The 21,948-nt window shown below is 37.2% G+C and overlaps 1 protein-coding gene across 1 annotated transcript in view; it reads left to right on the top strand.

Moving 5' to 3' along the window:
• The window catches only part of LOC136043733 (DNA helicase MCM8-like), a 32,143-nt gene extending 16,237 nt beyond the window's left edge, over positions 1-15,906 (top strand). Inside the window, exons 2-4 of the mRNA XM_065728642.1 lie at positions 10,627-11,503; positions 14,081-14,167; positions 14,375-15,906. Coding sequence (XP_065584714.1) covers positions 10,627-11,503; positions 14,081-14,167; positions 14,375-15,843 — 2,433 coding nt within the window. The 3' untranslated portion in view covers positions 15,844-15,906. The remainder of the gene's footprint in view (positions 1-10,626; positions 11,504-14,080; positions 14,168-14,374) is intronic.
• Positions 15,907-21,948: the final 6,042 nt, after the last annotated feature.

Here is a 21,948-nt window from a genome sequence, read left to right on the forward strand (position 1 = left end):
TTACTTTAACATTTTTTTTATTTTATTTCTGAACGCTTTTTAATTAATGCATGTTTTGAATTTGGATCACCGAACATAAATATTAAACCGAAATTTGCATATTACCTTTACTTTTTTTTAACTAATAATAACCATATAATAATGTAAGTTCGAATTTGTGTTCCAGTTGTTCAAGAATGAGATCTTTGAGCAACTAGCGCCATCTCACCCTATTTCCCAAACCCGTCTGATAAATATTTTGAGATAGCCATTTTATTAAAAATAGTTCAAATATCAGCTATTAAGAACTCCAGGGTCTACCAAACCCCCAGAGCCCGGGGACAAATACTTTAAGTTATGCACCGGGGGCATATAAAGTTTAGGATAGGTCGTATAAGCTTCGGAGGTGGCTTATTTGATTGGAAATTCAAAGTTCTATTTACTTTTTCCTGATCCAAAAGGGATCGGGGAAGGGCACCTATCCCCCCCCTACACACACCCTCTTTTGCTAGCCCACTCCCCACAAACCTTCTTTGCCCCAAAAGTGTCCAATCGAATTTGTTTTATGGAGCCAGTCTATTCAAAATAGACCAGATCATTTAACAAAGACTCCATGGATAACACATCCCACCTGAATCTGGGAGCAAATACTATAAATTATGCCCTGGGGGCATATAGGGTTTTTATGGAAGGGATGGTAGCATAAACTTTGGAGAGAGTACATTTGATTGTAAATCAAAATGTCTAGTGCCCCAATGAAGAGTCGAAAGTGATCCGATGGCAACTAGCCCCTACCCCTACACCAACCTTCTTTTTGCCCAATTTGTCTGATCGAAAATTTTATCAATTTTGTTCAAAATTGACCAATAATCATATAAGAAAAACTCCAGGGATAACACAGCCCCTCCCCCCGCAGAACCAGGGGCCAAGAGTTGTAAGTTATGCCTCCGTGGCATATAATGCTTTTATTGAGGGGATTTTAGTATAAACTTAGGAGGGGGCCCATTTGATTATAAATCGGAATTTTATTGCCTTTTTTAAGAGTCGAAAGTGATTGAAGGGCAACTATCCCCCAAAAGCCCCTTTTCCCCCAAATTCATCTGGGAAAAACTTGTGATACATATATTTCATTCAAAATAGTTTAGTTTCAAACTCCCTAGAGCCCGGGGGAAGTGTTTTAAGTTTTTCCTCGGGGGCCAATAAAGGCCTGTTTAAGGTGTGGTCATATAAACATCAGATGTTGCTCATTTGATTGGAATTTAATTGAAAATTGTATTTAACTTTTTAAAAATGAAAATTGATCGGCCGGCATACATGCCCCTTCCTCCCACCACCATCCTCTTTGCCCCAAATGCATCCAATCGAAATTTTGAGATAGCTATTTCGTTTAAAACAATTCAGCGACTTGTAAGTTATACCTCCGGGGCATATAAGGCTCTTATTGAAGGGATGGTGGTATAAGCTATGGAGGGCACCCATTCGATTGGAAATTGGGATTTTATTATCCTTTTTAAGAGTGAAAAGTTTTCGTAGGTCAACTAGCCCCCCCCCCAAGCCCCTTTCTTCCCAAATTCATCTGAACAAAATTTGTTATATATATTTCATTCAAAATAGTTTAAAGTCCAAATATCGAAATATAAGGGGTCAAAAAACTCCCTAGAGCCCAGGGGAAGTGTTTTAAGTTTTGTCCCGGGGGCAGTTAAGGCTTTTTGTAAGGTGTGGTCATATAAACATCAGATGTTGCTCATTTGATTGGAATCTGAAATTTCTAAGAGTCATCAAAAGTGATCGGCGGGCATACATGCCCCCCTCCTCACAATCACCCTCTTTTCCCCAAGTACATCCAATCAAAATTTTGAGATAGCCATTTCAATTAAAACGCTCCCACGATCAGATGACAAAACTTCGGGGTCAAAATACACCCTCCCCCCCCAAAAAAAAAAAAACAGGGAAAGGCTTGTAACTTATGCCCTGCGCTCAAGTTTTTACGGAAAAGTTGGTCACATAAATTTCGGAAGGGGCTCATTCGATTAGATATTGTAAGCTATGGAGTCCTTTCTAGGAGTTAAAAGTGATCAAGGGCAAATAGCCCCCATGCCCTCTTTTTCGCAAATGCATATGATACAAATTTTAATCTTATTTTCAGGATTAGATACAATAAACTCCGGGGTGTAAAAAAAAAGCCAGCGCACAGGATCAAGCGCTGTAAGTTACTCCCTGGAGAATATATGGTTTTTACAGAAGGGCTGCTCGTATAAACATCGGAAGGAATACATTTAATTGTAAATTGTAAGTTCTAGTTCACTTTTTAAAAGATAAAAGAGGTCGGAGGTCAACTAACCTACACTCTTTTTTCCCAAATCTATCCAATAAAAATCCTGAGATTTTATTGATCTAATTTAAAAACAAATCTGAAAAAGATGTTTTTCAAAGAAAAGTAAAGGTCTTATTAAAGTTAGGATCAGCAGATACAAATATATGTTAAAATTCAAACTAGAAACGAAAAGAAATTACTATTAAACAATAAATGAAACCAAAAACGAATATAAATTAAATTTACAATCACAGCAAACGAACGTACAATAGGTACTATTATAGATGAATAAATGAATCTTACAACGATTGAAACTTAAATTTAATATGCACATCAAGCGTGAAACGAACAAAATCACTACAAACAAGAGGTTGGGTTTTGCCTCCTTCTCTCACTGTAAAAGTCTAAAACCTACTGCGTCATTGGCGCTTTACCGAAAACGAATTATATCACAAATATTTTCTTTTTTACTTATTACAACATTGAAAATAAACATAAAAATTAAAGTAGAATTAAATTTTGAGGTGATAAGCTTTCAGCAATTATTATCATTATATATGAAATATTCAGTTTAATTTTATCAATTCTTTCCAAGACTGTTCAAGACAAATATAGTTTCACTACAAACAAAAGTTCGGATACTACCACTTTCTTAACTGTAAAGTTCAAAGCCTACTCCGTCATTGGCGCTTCACTAATAACGAATAATATGACATATATTTTCTGTTCTGGTTATTACAGCATTTAAAATTAAAATAAAAATTACAGCAAAATAAACCTTAAACTGATTATCATTCATGAACTGATATCATTACATATCATACACATTCTGATTTTATTTGTAGTCTCTAAGACAGTTCAAGAAACGTATAATTTTCTGTAAAGCGCCAATGACGCAGTAGGTTTTAGACTTTTACACCGCCAAACAAACACAAAGTAGAAACTCTAGGGAGAATCTTTTTCAAGACAGTGGAAATCGAATCTGTGGATATTTCGGCCCTATGGCCAAGGACCGTCTTCAGCACAATACGAGAAAGAAAAAAATATGTATATAAAAATAAAATTACATTAAAATGCGAGAATTAAAACTAATATTGTTTAAAAAAAAAATTCGTAAAACAGCCCTAGCATCCTTACTTCAACGAAGTTCAACAAGGACTGACAATTACAATGAACTAAGATGATAAATTCACTCAAACAAAATAGAACAAAATGATTAAATGCAAGTTCTCAAAGCCAAACTTGCGTTTTTGGCAGCTTGCCTCAAAGGTCTTTTTATAACTGGTTCAATACTATTATAAATCAGTTTAGTAAAATATTTTGTTAGATCATTTTTAATTAAATTTGAGCATAAATAATTTAGTGAGTAGTCACCCAAGTCTCTGTTCAAAGAAATATTTTTATTTTTCTTTTACATTAATTTCGATTGATTGCCGAACCCACCTGTTTTATCCCCAAATAATTACTGATGAGTGAAAATTTTTCAAAAAGTATCGTATGGGAGGTATTATTAAATACATGCCAACCTAAAGCAGAATCAAAGGATTTGTTGGAACTATTTGAAATTAATGCCTTGTCAATGTCTTTTTTATGCTAGTGTAGCTGTTTTTCTAGATTTTGATGGGTACTGCCAACATAGTAATTTCCACAGTCATAATGTATTTGATAGACCCCTCTCTGGGCGAGTAACGTTATAGTAGAATATAATACTTTTATTCATTTACAAGTTACATTTTCAAACAGTTCGTGGTAACGAACTGTAGTAAGGAGCGACCCGGCTCAATAGTAAACAAAACTCAAAAAATTGAGTTTTGATACAAATAGTTCCGCATTTTAATGCTGATTTTAAATATATAAGTTTCATCAAGTTTAGTCTTACCGGTCAAAAGTTACGAGCCTGAGAAAAATGTGCCTTATTTTAGAAAATAATGGAAAATACCCTCTAAAACTCATAGAATCTTAACAAAATCACACCATCAGATTCAGCGTATCCGAGAACCCTACGGTAGAAGTTTCAAGCCCCTATCATAAAAAGGTGGAATTTTGCATTTTTTGCCAGAAGACAGATAACGGATGCGTGTTTATTTGTTTTTTGTTTTTTTGTTTTTATGGCACTTGGAATTAACCAAGTGACATATAGCGATCGCACATTCTGTCGGTCTGTCGGTCTGTCTGTCCTGGTTTTGCTACTTTAGGTACTTCCAGGTAAGCTAGGACGATGAAATTTGGCAGGCGTACCAGGGATCGGACCAGATTAAATTAGAAATAGTTGTTTTCACGATTTGACTTTCTGGGGAGAGTGGGGGGTCGGTTAATTCGGAAAAAATAAAGTATTTTTAACTTACGAACGGTTGATGAGATCTTAATGAAATTTGATATTTAGAAGGATATCGTGCCTCAGAGCTCTTATTTAAAATTCCGACCAGATCCGGTAACATTGAGGGGAGTTGGGGGGAACCTCAAATCTCGGATAACGCTTAGAATGGAGGGATCGGGATGAAACTTGGTGGGAAAAATAAGCAGAAGTCCTAGATACGTGATTGACATAACCGGAACGGATCTGCTCTGTTTGGAGGAGTTGTGGGGGGGGGTTATTCTGAAAATTAGAAAAATGAGGTATTTTTAACTTACGAAGGAATAATCGGATCTTAATGAAATTTGAAGTTTGGGAGAATATCGTGTCTCAGAGCTCTTATTTTAAATCCCGACCGGATCCGGTGACATTGAGGGGAGTTGGGGGGAGCCTAAAATCTTGGAAAACGCTAAGAATGGAGGGATCGGGATGAAACTTGGTGGGAAAAATAGCACAAATCCTAGATACGTGATTGGCATAACCGGAACGGATCCACTCTCTTTGGGGAAGTTAAGGGGAGGGTTAATTCTGAAAAATTAGAAAAAATGAGTACCAGACCAGATTAAATTAGAAACAGTCATTTATCCGATTCGACTATCTGTGGGGGGAGTGGAGGGACGGTTAATTCGAAAAAATGGGAAAAAATGAGGTATTTTTAACTTACGAGTGGGAGATCGGATCCTAATGTATTTTGATATTTAGAAGGACCTTGTGACTCAGAGCTCTTATTTTAAATCCCGACCGGCATTAAGCCTCTGATTTTCCTTTTAAAGCAATCATTGATTGTTAGAATTTTGCTAGAGCTCACATCATATGAGCTCTTGGCTCTTCTTGACCTCGTCACAAGTGCCATATGAGCTCTTAGCTCTTGTTTTTGGTGAATAGTATATAAATATAAGTAGTTTCAAAAATTTATTAAATGCTCCTAAGAGGTTTTCTTCCTCCCTAACCTCTATTTATGACCCCGGGGCAAGGCTGCCGAATGTTTGTTATGTACCTTCAGGAACATATCACTTTAAATGACATGAATTTAATAGTATAAGCATTACTCCGCAAAGCAAAGTATATGATTACCCCGGTTCCAAACAGGGGTAATCAGTCCTTTATGAACGAGCCTATTAATCATCGACTATATGAGATAATGGGGAAAAACCAAAATATTCTAAGATACGGCACTATTAGGAATAAAATGCGATTCCGTGGAACTAAAATGGACGGATAGCCTACAACTTTAGATTTAAAAAAAAATAATGTTCGTACATTTTATAGGCCTACAATCGGTGTTTCTTTACTTTTAAAGGCCAATAATGTTTAAAATAATGTGTTTTTAAGAATAATGTTCTTTAAAAAAAATAATATTCTTATATTTTATAGGCCTACAATCGTTGTTTCTTTACTTTTGAAGGCCAATAATGTTTAAAATAATGTTTTTTTAAGAATAATGTTTTTTTAAATAATATTCATGCATTTTATTGGCGTACAATCGGTGTTTCTTTACTTTTAAAGCCAAACTCTTATCTGCTTTGTAACCTAAAAAATTCCAGTTCGTATGAAGTGTTAAAAATGATATTGCCTCAAGGTGTTGTTACCAATTATACATGTTTTCAACTTCCTTTTAAATCTGGTTGTAATGCTAGGGAGATGTCAACATTCTTAATGATATTCTGGCAAACCCCTCAAGGAGTGCTTAAGCCAATGAGAAAGGAGGAAATCTTGAATAATAAGAATTATTGCTAAAAATCATCTCTTATAACTACAAACTTAAGAATCTTTGGGATAATTTATCGGTATAAGATCTACAAAACGACATAAAAATCAAGGCTGTATGATTGGTACAACCCTTTTAAATAGTAAAGGACGAATATCTTAAATGGTCAATTTTAAAGGAAACTGATGATAATAAAAAAAAAAATTCACGGCCAAAAATTTTGGAATCTTGTGGCAAATCGAGAGGCTACTTTACAATTCTCTACGTCTTCTAAAAGTAGTTTTATTACTACTTTTAAAATTAGAGGTGTCCCCACTAATAAATTTTTTATGAAGCTCTAAAGAAAAAAATGCAAATTTGTTCGGCCTATTCATGTTAAAGCTTTCAATGAAGCCTCAGTAATTTTTTCATCAAAGACTCTGCTCGTGCCTGTTGTTAATATGCATTTCACTGCTATAGGAAAATAGCATTGGCTTCAAACCTGGGAGAATGACCTTAACATCAGTTGCTCAATGTCCCAGAAAAAAATACATTGGTTTTTAATAAACCAATATGGGTATAAGATCTACAAAACGACATAAAAATTAAGGCTGTATGATTGGTACAACCCTTTTAAATAGTAAAGGAAGAATATCTTAAATGGCCAATTTTAAAGGAAACTGATGGTAATAAAAAAAAAAATTCACGGCCAAAAATTTTGGAATCTTGTGGCAAATCGAGAGGCTACTTTACAATTCTCTACGTCTTCTAAAAGTATTTTTATTAATACTTTTAAAATTAGAGGTGTCCCCACTAATTAATTTTTTATGAAGCTCTAAAGAAAACAAGAGCTAAGAGCTCATATGGCACTTGTGACGAGGCGAGAAGAGCTAAGAGCCAAGAGATCATATGGTATGAGCTCTAACAAAATTCTATGAATCAATAGATTGATTTAAAAAGGAAAATAAGAGGCTTAATGCCGGTCAAGATTTAAAATAAGAGCTCTGAGTCACAAAGTCCTTCTAAATATCAAAATTCATTAAGATCCGATTACCCACTCGTAAGTTATAAATACCTAATTTTTTCTAATTTTTCCTCTCCCTTTTACCCCCCAGATGGTCGAATCTGGGAAAACGACTTTATCAAGTCAAATTGTGCAGCTCCCTGACACGCCTACCAATTTTCATCGCCCTAGCACGTCCAGAAGCACCGAACTCGCCAAATCACTGAACCCCTCCCCCCAACTCCCCCAAAAAGAGCGAATCCAGTACGATTCTGTCAATCACGTATCAAGGACATTTGTTTATTCTATCCACCAAGCTTCATCCCGATTCCTCCACTCCAAGTGTTTTTCCAAGATTTCCCCCTCCAACTCCCCCCAATGTCAAAAGATCTGGTCAGGATTTGAAATAAGATCTCTGAGACATGAAGTCCTTCTAAAGATCAAATTTCATTACGTTCCGATCATCTATTCGTAAGATATAAATACCCCAATTTTCATGTTTTCCAAGAATTCCGGTTTCCCCCTCCAACTCCCCCGAATGTCACAGGATCTGGTCGGAATTTAAAATTAGAGCTTAAAAGCACAAGATCCTTCTAAATATTAAAATTCATTAAGATCTGGTCACCCTTTCGTAAATTACAAATACCTCAATTTTCAAAATTACCCCCCCCCCCCTAATTCCACCAAAGAGAGCAGATCCGGTCCAGTTATGTCAGTCACGTATCTTAGACAGGTTTCTATTCTTCCCATCCAGTTTCATCCTGATCTCACCGCTTTAAGTATTTTCTAAGATTTCCGGCCCTCCAACTACTCCCCCCCCCAAATTACGCTTGATCCGGTTGAGATTTAAAATAAGATTTCGGAGTTACGAGGTCCTTCTAAATATGAAGTTTCATGAAGATCCGATCACTCCTTCGTAAGTTAAAAATATGTCATTTTTTCTTATTTTTCAGAATTACCCCCCCCCCCCCGCAATTGAGCGGATCCGTTCCAATTATGTAAATCACGTATTCAAGACTTCTGCGTATTTTTCCAACCAAGTTTCATCCCAATCCCTCCAATCTAAGCGTTTTCCATCATTTTAGGTTTCCCCACCCCAAACTTCCCCCAATGTCACCAGATCCGGTCAGGATTTAAAATAAGAGCTTTGAGACACGATATTCTTCTAAATATCAAATTTCATGGAGATCCAATCACCCGTTCGTAAGTTAAAAATACCTCATTTTTTCTAATTTTTCAGAATTAACCCCCCCCCCAACTACCCCAAAGAGAGCGGACCCGTTCTGGTTGTGTCAATCAAGTATCTAGGACTCGTGTTTTTTTCCCACCAAGTTTCATCCCGATCCCTCCACTCTAAGTGTTTTCCAAGTTTTAGGTTTCCCCCTCCCAACTCCCCCCCAATGTCACCAGATCCGGTCGGGTTTAAAATAAGAGCTCTGAGCCACGATATCCTTCTAAATATCAAATTTCATTGAGATCCGATCACCCGTTCGTAAGTTAAAAATACCTCATTTTTTTTTTATTTTTCAGAAATACCCCCCCCCCCAACTACCCCAAAGAGAGCGGATCCGTTCCGTTTATGTCAATCAAGTATCTAGGACTCGTGTTTTTTTCTCACCATGTTTCATCCCGATCCCTCCACTCTTAAGTGTTTTCCAAGTTTTAGGTTTCCCCCTCCCAACTCCCCGCTCCCACCACCAGATCCGGTTGGGATTTAAAATAAGAGCTCTAAGACACGATATCCTTCTAAACATCAAATTTCATTGAGATCCGATCACCCGTTCGTAAGTTGAAAATACCTCATTTTTTCTAATTTTTAAGAATTACTCACCCCCCCCAACTACCCCAAAGAGAGCGAATCAGTTCCGATTATGTCAATCATGTATCTGGGACTTGCGCTTATTTTTCCCATCAAGTTTCATCCCGATCCCTCCACTCTAAGTGTTTTCCAAGATTTTAGGTTTCCCCCCTCCAACTCCCCTCAATGTCATCAGACCCGGTCGGGATTTAAAATAAGAGCTCTGAGACACAATATCATTCCAAACATCAAATTTCATTAAGATCCAATCACCCGCTCATAAGTTAAAAATACTTCATTTTTTCTATTTCTTGCGAATTAACCGGGCCCCCACTCCTCCCCCAGATGGTCAAATCAGGAAAACGACTATTTCTAATTTAATCTAGTCCGGTCCCTGATACGCTTGCCAAATTTCATCGTCCTAGCTTACCTGGAAGTGCCTAAAGTAGCAAAACCGGGACCGACAGACAGACAGACAGACCGACAGAATTTGCGATTGCTATATGTCACTTGGTTAATACCAAGTGCCATAAAAATGCAAATTTGTTCGGCCTATTCATGTTAAAGCTTTCAATGAAGCCTCAGTAATTTTTTCATCAAAGAATCTGCTCGTGCCTGTTGTTAATACGCATTTCACTGCTATAGGAAAATAACATTGGCTTCAAACCTGGGAGAATGACCTTAACATCAGTTGGTCAGCGTCCCAGAAAAAAATACATTGGTTGCCTTAGGATGTATATCTAAGAACATGATATCATCAACGAGTTGTTGGCTCAGTCGACTGATGTTTCGTTCTTTTACCATAGGAAATCAGGGGTCTCACATTCGATTTCTATATAAGGCATAAATTTCATAAAATTAATGAAAAACTGCCTAGAAGCTAAAAAATGCATCATTGGAAAAGAAAACATGTCAACATCTTTAATTGTAGTGAACAATAGCACCATCTACGAGTTTGGCTAGGTAGATGACTGCATTGGGGGAATCCTCATTCTATTTTGGTCTTTAAAAAATTGCCGGTGCCGGGGATAGAAAGGGGGACTGGCCGCTTAAACGAATAGGCCCCTTACTACTTATAATGTATTGTGTAATGTCTTTAAATTCCCCAAGTAGTGTGTTCTTTAAATAGTTACTTTTCTTCATTACTGCTTGAATACCATCTACATCAATAGCACCCCCGCTTGCCCCCTCCCAATAAAAATGCTGTAGCTACTCCCCTGAGAAGGATGAATTAAAAAGAGGGAAAAAAGGAAATATATTCGTAACTAAGATCTGTCTCCTTTTCTTCTATTTCATTCACCGGTAAAACATTTGATGAAACGTAGATATTTCACCTAGAAACATACTGGTCTGAATGTATTTGCGTTTAAATCCGCTTCTTTTTTTGCTTCAAATTTCAGTTTCCAGTTTTTTGTCCTCAGAAAGATAGACAGATTTCCTTTCTTAATAACTATTGCTTTTCGACATTCTGTAAATTTTCCTTGTTTTTCAGATGAATCGAGGTGGAAACAGGAGGCCCTGGGGTCGCCCTTGGCCTAGAAATAGGGGAAAGGCCTTTTACCAAAACGGCATTAAGCAACCTCTTTCTGAGTCTGTCGTGCTCCAAATAACCGATGAGGCAATGAAAGGATGGAGCCTTTACTTTTATGATGCTAGATATGATGAATCGTCTATCACTATTCAACGAATTTCCGCGCTTTGTACGTTTTTTTCTGATCAGTTGGATTCACAGCATGCCAAGGATGTGGCAAAAAACGGATATTTTCAAATAGAGTTTTCAACGCTTGTGAACAATGACAGTTTGAAATTGTCAATACCAGATTTGAAAGAAATTATCAGTGACAATGCAGAATATGCTTTTAAATGTTTTGGGTTAGCTGTTTATACTGTGATATCAACTAAAGTAGATATGCCAGCAGTTATTCCTAGAGTCAATGTGAGACTTGTAAATTGTGAGCCTTTATATCAATTAAAGAGCATAAAAGCGAATTTATTTGGTAAGCTCGTCACTGTAAAAGGAACTGTAATCAGAGTAACGAACGTCAAACCAATGGTTAAATTTTTAGCTTTCAAATGCCGTTCTTGCAATAGTGAAAGTGCAGTATTGCAACCAGATGGTATTTACACAGTCCCCGAAAAATGTCCAGTACCTGGATGTCGAGGCCAGGCTTTTATTCCAGTTAGGTCGTCGCCGAAGACAAAAACGATGGACTGGCAGACGGTAAGGATACAGGAGATACTAGATGATGATCAGAAGGATTGGGGAAGAGTGCCAAGAACAATGGATTGCGTTTTGACTGAAGATCTGGTTGATTCTCTTCTCCCTGGTGATAGTGTCATACTGAGCGGAATTGTAAAGATCTTAAAGGGTAAGGGTTTTTAATTTTTTAATGCAAGACCTTCTTTGTCTTTGCTTATATTTCTTAATTAGTTGTAAAAACATGAATAGTAAGTGACCTTTGCGGTGTGGTGGTTTGTCTTACATTACATTACGTACGGAGCGGACCTACTGGTCAGAAAGCACAGCTGCAGGGGTCCATTGCCTGTACACCTCCGCTATCAGGCTAAACCCAACCAGGAGCCTAGGTTGAAGGGACGAATGGTGAATTTGACTCAATCATAATCGTAACACGGGAAGCGTCGGATGATTTAGCCCATAATATGCATTGCACTTTTAATCGAAGGCAGAAAACCAGGAGATTGACACCTGCACTACGCGGGCCATTGATCAGCATGCGAAAAAGTTTTTAGTTAGTAATTTCCTAATCAACAGCTTTTCTGTGGACACTGGCAATTGGAATGGTAAACTCCAAAGTGAGATCCAGACAATGAAAGGCCCCGATTCAGTGTCTTATCCTGGCTGTAGAAGCCTGTATTTTGGGCTCTTGAATTTTCACGGCAATCCCACAATTCTGACAATCAGGGGACTCAATTCACCCAATTGGAAAAGCATACTCCCCAAAAATTGTCATTCTAGCCTGCATTGCTAAATTTTTTCATCTATCTTTAGCCGTAGGTTGTTTTTAGCCAAAGTGAAGTTCTAAACAGGAAAACTTTTCTGAACGCGTCCTACCTTTTATCCTAGTTTAGCTTCACTCTGTCTATACTCTACGTTCTTACGACCTTTTTCACGCAGCCTTGAAAGACAGGGATGAAAGGTTCTGGTCTTAAGCGTTATTTTCATGTTTTGGCTTTCGCAGCTTTACCCATATTCTTATTACCTTCGATTGTAAAGACACCTTGAACCAATAGCAAGGTAATCCCATTCTCTTTAGAAGTTGTGCTATTCAGTGGTTCAGAGCATTCTAATTGCCAGCTTCTTATATTCTGCTGGGCTTTTAGGCATGCTTGGCTATCACTCATGATATAAGATGTGGCTGGATTTTTTTTTTCCATACCAGATCTGCTATATTTGGTATCCAAATGGTAATAATTAGAATTGTAATAGCATTTAAATAATTTTCGCCTCTAGAAGCGTTTTTGTTTGGTTAAGTCACAAATCTGTCTATATAGATGTCGTAACAATTTCATGAAATACTACTGAAACCATCAGTCATGCTAATCTTTTTACCATTATTAAGAAGCTCATTTGGCCCCAAGTCCAATTAAAAAATTTTCAAACCACTAACCCTTATGACAGAATTGGTCTATCTTCTGCCTCATTTACGTAGGTTCTCGTTGTCATTCTAGCGAAAATTACAACGTCTCTTTTTATCTGGAACAAGTTGTGAATTATGAATTTGTGACCAAGCTTGGATTTTTTTAACAATCTTTGTCCTAATTCAAACAGCAACCAAAAAAATTCCTTTCTGAGGTGGGTCACAAGGTCATCAGCAGTTGCTTGGGTATATTCCCTACGTTTTCCTGTGGACAAACCCTGAACGGGTTCTACAGTGACATATTCTATTCTACAAAATAGAGCCTGGTAGTATTGGATTACGAAAAGAAATTCAAATTCCACAATGGGATAAAATAAGAAGTGCAGGAATAATTCTGTAACTTCAATGTTCAGTAACAGTAATTTTTAGTAACAGTAAATTCAGTAACAGTAATTCAGTATAATTGAATTAATTTATGAAAAACGTTTATGTACTATTCATTAAGACTGAGGATTTGCATAATATTTTCTTTTTTATTTAGGTGTGTGGATGCATCTAGCCTTAGCCGCTTAAGAGAGACTTGACTAGAGTAAGGCTTTTTCTATCAATCCCGATGTAATAGACCAATCTTGATTTTCACACTTTTGCAGCAATATGGGATTCACTCTGTCCGCTTCATGTGCTTTGCAGGGTTTGCAGGGTCATAGCTTTTCAGATGACAGCCCCCCCCCCCCCCCTTGAGAGGTCAACTTGTTCCCTGACACCCAAAGGTACAAATAGGACATTAGCTCTTACTTTCTATCAAGATTGGCTGTTATCCGACAACCTCCTCTGGTAAATGTGTCTATGAGAAGATTCTAGATAACCTTTCCCCACCTATGAGTCAAATAATAAAGGAACGTGTATCTGTCTAGCTCTGGTTTGTATGCGCACGCAATTTTTTAAAACTTGCTATAAGTTGAAAACGTCAGGAAAGTTTCGAAGCGATATTCCTTATCTTGTCCAAGCCACAGATCGCAATCACTAGACAGAAAAAAAAAACTACTAGAGGATTGACTTCACTGTATAAAATAATTAGTTACATATTTTGTGGTCAATGGAAAAAATTAAAAAAAACTGGTTGATTCATTGAATAGCTGAGAGGTAAAAAATACATCTGATTTGTGCCCTCTTCTAAAGCCTTTATTGAACACTCTATATTGAGTGATATCTTATTTGAAAATAAGGCGCTAAAATTTATCAAACAGAAAGGTTATACGTTATTTAGCGCTTCTTAAATACAAAGGCTTACCTAAAATTTTGAAATTGAGTTTATCATGAAAATATTAATCTCAAATTCTATTTTAGGCGATGGCCAAAATATGACGCGACGACAAGACGAAAAGACGCTATATGATCCGTATATTGACGCTACTTCTGTACTGAACACCAAGCGTGTTCAAAAATACATCTGATTTGTGCCCTCTTCTAAAGCCTTTATTGAACACTCTATATTGAGCGATATCTTATTTGAAAATAAGGCGCTAAAATTCATCAAACAGAAAGGTTATACGTTATTTAGCGCTTCTTAAATACAAAGGCTTACCTAAAATTTTGAAATTGAGCTTATCATGAAAATATTAATCTCAAATTCTATTTTAGGCGATGGCCAAAATATGACGCGACGACAAGACGAAAAGACGCTATATGATCCGTATATTGACGCTACTTCTGTACTGAACACCAAGCGAGGACATACCCTGAATCGTGAGTCAGACTGTGACGTTGTCGAATTCACTGAAGGTGATTACAATGAAATCCAACAAGTCCACTCTAAAGAGAACGTTCTTGCTCTTTTAGTCAAGTCCTTAGCCCCATCTATATACGGACATGATGTTGTCAAAGCTGGGTTACTTTTAACCTTACTAGGTGGTATTTCTCCTAGCAGTGAAGGAGTACAGATGAGAGGGGACCCACATCTATTAATTGTTGGCGACCCGGGACTGGGCAAGTCGCAACTCCTACAAGCAGTCACCCTTGCTGCGCCCCGAGGAGTTTATGTCTGTGGCACTACTACAACTAAATCTGGACTTACGGTCACTTTGTGTCGTGAGAGTGGGGGTAGTGGAGAATATTCTTTAGAGGCTGGTGCATTAGTCCTTGCTGATCAGGGAATATGCTGTATTGATGAGTTCGATAAAATGACCTCGCAACATCAAGCTCTCCTTGAAGCCATGGAACAGCAGAGTGTTAGTATAGCGAAAGCTGGGATTGTTTGCTCTTTGCCTGCTCGTACTTCAGTCATTGCAGCAGCTAATCCTCATGGTGGGCACTATGATAAAAACAAAACAGTATCCGAAAATATCCGTTTAGGGCCAGCATTGCTGTCTAGGTTTGACATGGTGTTCATATTAGTTGATCGACCATCGGCCTCTCATGATTACAAAATTTCAAAGCATATTATTGGACTTCATTCGAAAAATCATAATTCATTTGTCCCAGCTTCAATAGTAGCTGATGAAATATTGAGTGGGAAAGAGGAATTTATCAAAGACAAGCTAACAACAGATGACAATGTCATTCCTTTGAGTTTATTGCGAAAGTATATAGCCTACGCTAAAAAATATGTAAAACCTATTTTGTCAGATGAGGCGAAACGTAAATTACAAGAATTTTATCTTGAGCTACGGCAAAAAGCTGCACGCAGTGGTGATATAACTGCAGTCACAACTCGTCAGCTGGAAGCACTCATACGATTGGCCATAGCCCGTGCCAAAGCGGATCTAAGGGAAGAAGTAACTACAGAAGATGCATCTGATGTTATAGAAGTAATGAAATGTAGTCTTGCAGATACTGCAACGGACGAATTCGGTAATCTTGATATGCGTCGGTCACAGCACGGTAGTGGCATGTCAAAAGCGAATCAAAAGCGTCGCTTCATCGCTACACTGCAATCTATTGCAGAAGGAAGCGAAAAGAGTATTTTTTCAGTGAAAGAGATGCAAGATATTGCAAACAGACTTGGGATAGATACTCAAAAATTTGGAGACTTTTTAAACTCAATGAATGATCAGGGATATTTATTATTTAAAGGGCAAGGGAAATACCAGCTTCGAGTAGGAGACATTTAAAACCGTTTTATATTGATTGTATTTTCTATTTATAATTCTGAATAAAAGAATATTATCTAAAAATTCATACAAAAAGATAAAGTAAAAATAGAAGTTAGACAGACAAAAGAAGTGGCAGAGTTTTTCACTCTTGTTACCAGGGGTTTCAATTTGAGGGAGAGGGATGAACTCGCCTCCCAAATTTGAAAAATATCGTTTTTGGTATATTTGACTAAAAAATACATTTGTATTTTTAGTATTGTCATTAAAAAATTGAATAAAACAACAAAATCACCCTTCTCCCTATATTTTGAAAATACAATTTGCCCCCACCCACTCTCGTGAATTGAAGTCACTGTGTGTTCCATTTCTCTTTTGACTTTGGCTCTTTGCCTCTCAGTACTTTGAGATAGTACTGCCTTTAACCAGTAGCAAGCAAGCACAAATTTATTCTGGTCGTGGGAAACAAGAATCTTCAATTTGACTACTATTGTAGGTCAATCAAGGTACTGAGAAGCTACTATTGAGTTCTATTCCCTCGTCAGCTTTCAGCTTTGACGTATATTAATCTTATTAAGCACAAGATACACAGATATGTATAATTCGTATCCCTTTAATTAGGCATACAAGTTTTTGTTCTCTCTTAGAAACTCCATGGGTAAATGTTTTTGAAACTAACAGTGGTTGAACAGCGCAGGGATATGTGCGGGGGGCTGGCGGCCCGCTCCACCCCAAAATCGTAAATTTTTCTTTAATTTTGGGCACTTCTTAATTACATTATCAAAAAAATAGTTTTTATTATTGAGCCCACCCCTCCCTAATTTTTCATTATTGTACCTCCCCCAGGTAAAAAATCTTGTGTATGTGCCTGAAGCAATGCCTAGTGAGCTGATTTGTTGACGCGACGTTTTGAATGAAATATTATCTTTTATTTAAGGCGAACCTCCTCCGTTTTGATCTAAGGCTATTTTCCAATCTTAAACAATGCTCAATATATTTCTCAGGATTGGGTATTTTTTAGTGATAAATTCCATGATTTTACTCCTAAGCATGGCCAAAAATATGTATGAAGATTTTTTTTTCAAAAATACCATTGGTAATTAAATAAAAAAATAAACTTATACCCTCACTCTATTTTCTGAAAAGCCCTATTTCAAGATCATGGAAACAAATGAAAATATGGTGGCATATAGTTTGAAACAGTTTAGTTATCACTATCTTTTAGTAGTTATCTTCAAACATATAGTTTGAAACAGTTTAGGATCTTATTTATGTCATATGATTTCTACAAAAACTTAGTTTTTAGTTGTTTTTTTTTTTCAAAAATGACCTCTTTTGACACGACAAACTTTATTTTTGGCCCATTACAGCCCTATAAAGTCAATAATGCTCAGGAAGGGTAAAATAGTTGTAATATATATTCGTAAAAAAAAAACATATTGCCTTTTTTATTACATAAAAGAATGTTCTGTGGTGCCTCTATTTTTCATTTGAATCCGTCCATATCTTGTTTTACAAACCCTTACCTTGGGACCAAAAATTAGTCCATGTCAATAATACATTTGGATTCTGCGTTGAATCTTATTGACAGAATTATGTGTTTCAACTATGCCTTGATTCATTACGGTTTAGATAACTTTCTGGCAAGGTGTATTGTGAAAGGCTCGTAGATTGTTGTGTATTTTCAGTTTCCGTTTTTATTATTGGTCCTGAAGCGGGGGGATAGTAATGTCCTAGTAGTGGTCGCTTAAAAAGCTACTTACACTTTAAATGTTTGCTCAAATGAGCCCTCTCCCGACCTACTAGGACCCTTGATTTAAGAGAATTGCCCCAGAGAAAAACTTAGACCATTTAAACGTAAATTAACCACACTTCCCACAGGAAAAACTTTTAAGACAACTTGATCCCAGCTGAAAATTTTCACTGGACAATTCCACCGCAACATTCCCTCCAAATGTAAAATTACGCATCCAAAGAGGAAAAACGACAAATGAAAAGAATTCAGGGTAATTCTTCCCAAAAATTTTCTCCCAACTGAAAATACCCCGGACAATCCCTCCCTCCTGAAGAAAACTCCTCCGTGAAAAATGTCCGCATGGATCTTAATAACAAATGCTACCTGTAAGCAATGAACAGAGTATGAAACTTCAAATGGCACTTAAACTTCTACAATGGGATCCCTAATTGTTTGGTACTTTGAGAGGGAGGGTGATGCCCCAGATAATCCCACCCCCAGCAGGAAACTTCCCTGTGAAGAGTGTCTGCATAGTTCTTAATAACACATTTTATCTGTAAGCAATGGTCAGATTATGAAACTTCAGATGGCACTTAAACTTCTACAGTGGGTTCCCTAACTGTTTGGTACTTAGGGACAGAAGGTGATGCCCCAGATAATCCCACCCCCCGCAGGAAACTCCCCCGTGAAAAGTGTCTGCATAGTTCTTAATAACAAATGCTATCTGTAAGCAATGTACAAATTATAAAGCTTAAAATGGCACTTAAACTTCTACAGTGGGGTTCCCTATTTGTTTTGTACTTAGAGTGAAATGGAAATACCTCAAAAGGTGCATTTTAGTGCCAAAACATACCAGCCCTCATTAAGCCGTCAGATAAATACAGAATTAGCTCAAAGGGAAAGACGAGGGGAGGGTGGAGGTAGAAATTGATATATAATCCCCAGGAACGTAACCAGTTTATTTTTTAGGAGGGGGGGTATCTATTTGGAAGAGGAGTCCAATAAAAACTTTAAGATTACATCAAAATGTGAAATTGATATTTAATCGCTCATAATTTGTGGGAATGTTTCTGGTCTAGGTCTTTTAATATGTTTATCCACAGCTTTATTCTTTTATGATCTACTAGCTGTTGGGGTGGCGCTTCGCGCCACCCCAACACCTAGTTGGTGGGGCGCTTCGCGCCCCCCCAAGCCCCCCCGCGCGCGTAAGTCGTTACGCGCCATATTAGTTACGTGCCATTGTAGTTGTGTCCCTGTGTCCCACCTGTGAATATAGATAGATTTATATATGTGTTTCAAACTACGTAAAAATTGCGAATATACAACATTCTTGGCTTTCCCACTACTGGGAGCTTTCCGTTTCCAATTGCCAGCAATTGATCTGAAAATGTTTGACCAGAGTCATCGTTTTGCAATCGGACACGCATATTTGTAGTTAATTTTAATATTTTTACGTGTGCCCATAAATTAGAATTTTTCAGGCAAGCATTCATTTCGTCTGCAGGAGTTAAACTACGTAAAAATTGCGAATATACAACATTCTTGACTTTCCCATTGTCTGTGCATATACAAAGCCGTATGTACTAATAATGACGTCATATGCAAACGCTCTTTTTACAAACAAACAAACATGCATACACACAACTCGTTTTTATATAGATAGATAGATAGATAGATACAATACAAATTAACTGCGTAAAACTTGCGAATATACAACATTCTTCGCTGTCCAATTGTCGCTGCATATAAATAGATTGTCAGGTTGACTGACCCTCGAACATGCAACGTACAATTGTCCATGGGAAAAACAATCAGTATTAAGATCTATACCACATTTTTCTAATGATTGACTTTGAGCTTTGTTAATGGTGATTGCAAATGCTAATCGAATTGGGAATTGCAATCTTTTAAATTGAAAAGGCAGATCCGTTGGAATCATGGGAATGCGAGGAATAAGAACAGCCTCACCCTCAAAAGGCCCTGTCAAGATTGTGGCCTCTATTAGGTTTTCCATTGTTTTTTTTTACGGCAAGTCGCGTGCCATTGCAAAGCTTTGGTGGGTTGATATTTCTTAAAAGTATTATTGGTACGCCTATTTTTAGTTGTAGCACGTGTGGTGGAAACCCTGAAAGATCTATGGAATTTAAAAATTCAGATGGATTATTAACCGCTTCATTTGGTTCCAAAACTGTGTCGACTGACTTGTAAAGGACTGCCTGGTCTAGAATCTTGGTCAAAACAATATTGTTGATGTCGTGGATGTCTATATTTTTGGGTGCGAGAATCGCTCTTTCACTTAGCCATTTATTATTTTTATAATTTTTTAGAATATTCGGAAATACTTTTTCAATCAATTCATTTTTGGACGTCACTAAATTACAGAAATCAGCAGGTAGTTGTATACGTCCTGAAATTGAGTCTACTGGGAGCTTTCCGTTTCCAATTGCCAGCAATTGATCTGAAAATGTTTGACCAGAGTCATCGTTTTGCAATCGGACACGCATATTTGTAGTTAATTTTAATATTTTTACGTGTGCCCATAAATTAGAATTTTTCAGGCAAGCATTCATTTCGTCTGCAGGAGTTGATCTAGGTATTATAGGTAATGTTTGCCTGAAATCTCCCGCAAGCAATATTAATGTGCTGCCAAAGGGTTTCGACTTCCCTCTCAAATCTTTCAAGCATTGATCCAGAGCCTCGAGCGATTTTTTGTGTGCCATTGTGCACTCATCCCAAATAATAAGTTTGCATTGCTGCAATACTTTACCCATCCCAGATGATTTAGAAATATTGCACGTGGGAGTTTCTGTAGAATGCAAATTGAGAGGCAATTTCAAAGCGGAATGAGCAGTTCTTCCACCAGGCAGCAATGTTGCGGCTATTCCGGACGACGCAATTGCCAACGCTATATCATTTTTTGATCAAATTGATGCCAGAATCAGTTTTATCACAAACGTTTTACCAGTACCTCCTGGCGCATCCAAAAAGAAAATTTCTCCAACGTTGTTATCGACACAATGTATTATCGTATCATAAATGTCTTTTTGTTCCGACGTTAACTTGGAAATGTTATTTTGTACATACGACAATAGATCACTCGTACTGTAACTTTGTTCACGATCCAATTCTACACATGTCGAAACAGCAGCGATACGGTTAGGTGAAGGCATTCCCAAATCCTGAAGAGGTTTGTTTGCCATACGTACGCACAAATCTTCTATAATAACTAAAGTGTAGTTATAAATTTCTGATGTAAAATCAAAAGTCATATCTGACGTCTCTAACTGTTTTCGATGGAGTATATCTTCGGACATTTTTGACTTATATTTTTCCCATAACTCTGTAGGAGCTGATGGAGAGCAAGTTGTTAAAATGATGCGAAACAATGCACGACTTCTTCAATAAATTCAGAGCTTGGCATGCACTACGGTAAGTGTCATGTGTAGTACCGTTTACAGTTCTCAAATACTCAAAGGATGTCGGACCGGGTACATTCACCAAAAGCAGGCGTAGAAAGAAGCATTCATGTTGATTGGGGTGAACGGTGTAGAGTCTTCCTATCGTGGTATCTTTGAAGATGGTAGGTTGGCCGTCGACTGACTGGCTTCACTATGAAATACATATCGCCGAACTTTTGTTTTTTTAACTAAAATCTGGTAGGCATTGATGACCTTATCCAAGTCAAAATCCCAAACCCAATCATCATCGCTATCATTTTCAGTTTTGATATGTTTTGACTCTCGCTGTCCAGGTGGATCTTCATCTAACTGCGCGGTTTTGCGTTCTTTAGCCTCAAGCCTGTTTCCTTGCTGTTCTTTTGATTCCTCGGCACGCTTTCTTTTCTGACTTTCTCTATCAGCAGCAAGTTTTTTGGCATAGACTCTTTGAGCATCTTCATCGGCTTTTGCCATTGTAAGTTCATCAGTCATTGTAAACTTAAACATTAATAGATTTCTACGTGAACATATGTCTTAAATATCTTGAATGACGTCACCGTCAAAGCAAAAATGACGACAACTAATTTCATGACGTCAGTCAACACAGAAACATGACGTCACCTGATCCACAGACAGACACACAGACAGACAACTTATTTATATATATATAGATTTGCTATTATAGATTGACCGGAATCTTCTAATCAGCATAAATATTGGAACACTGAATCAAATTCAATTAGAATTGTACATATATTTCTTCTATCTATTTTTTTATAGTAGCGTGTTTCAACACAGCAATAAATCAGAGGATGAGAAAAGTAAAAATAGTCGGAAATATGTTTATTGCATTATATCAGTATGTATAGTGAAAAATCGGGAGCAATCAAATAGTTCGTGGTAACGAACAGTAAGGAAAGACCCGGCTCAATAGTAACCGAAACTCTGAAAAAT

This window comes from Artemia franciscana, unplaced genomic scaffold, assembly GCF_032884065.1.
Source record: "Artemia franciscana unplaced genomic scaffold, ASM3288406v1 Scaffold_897, whole genome shotgun sequence".
NCBI classification, from domain to species: Eukaryota; Metazoa; Arthropoda; class Branchiopoda; order Anostraca; family Artemiidae; genus Artemia; species Artemia franciscana.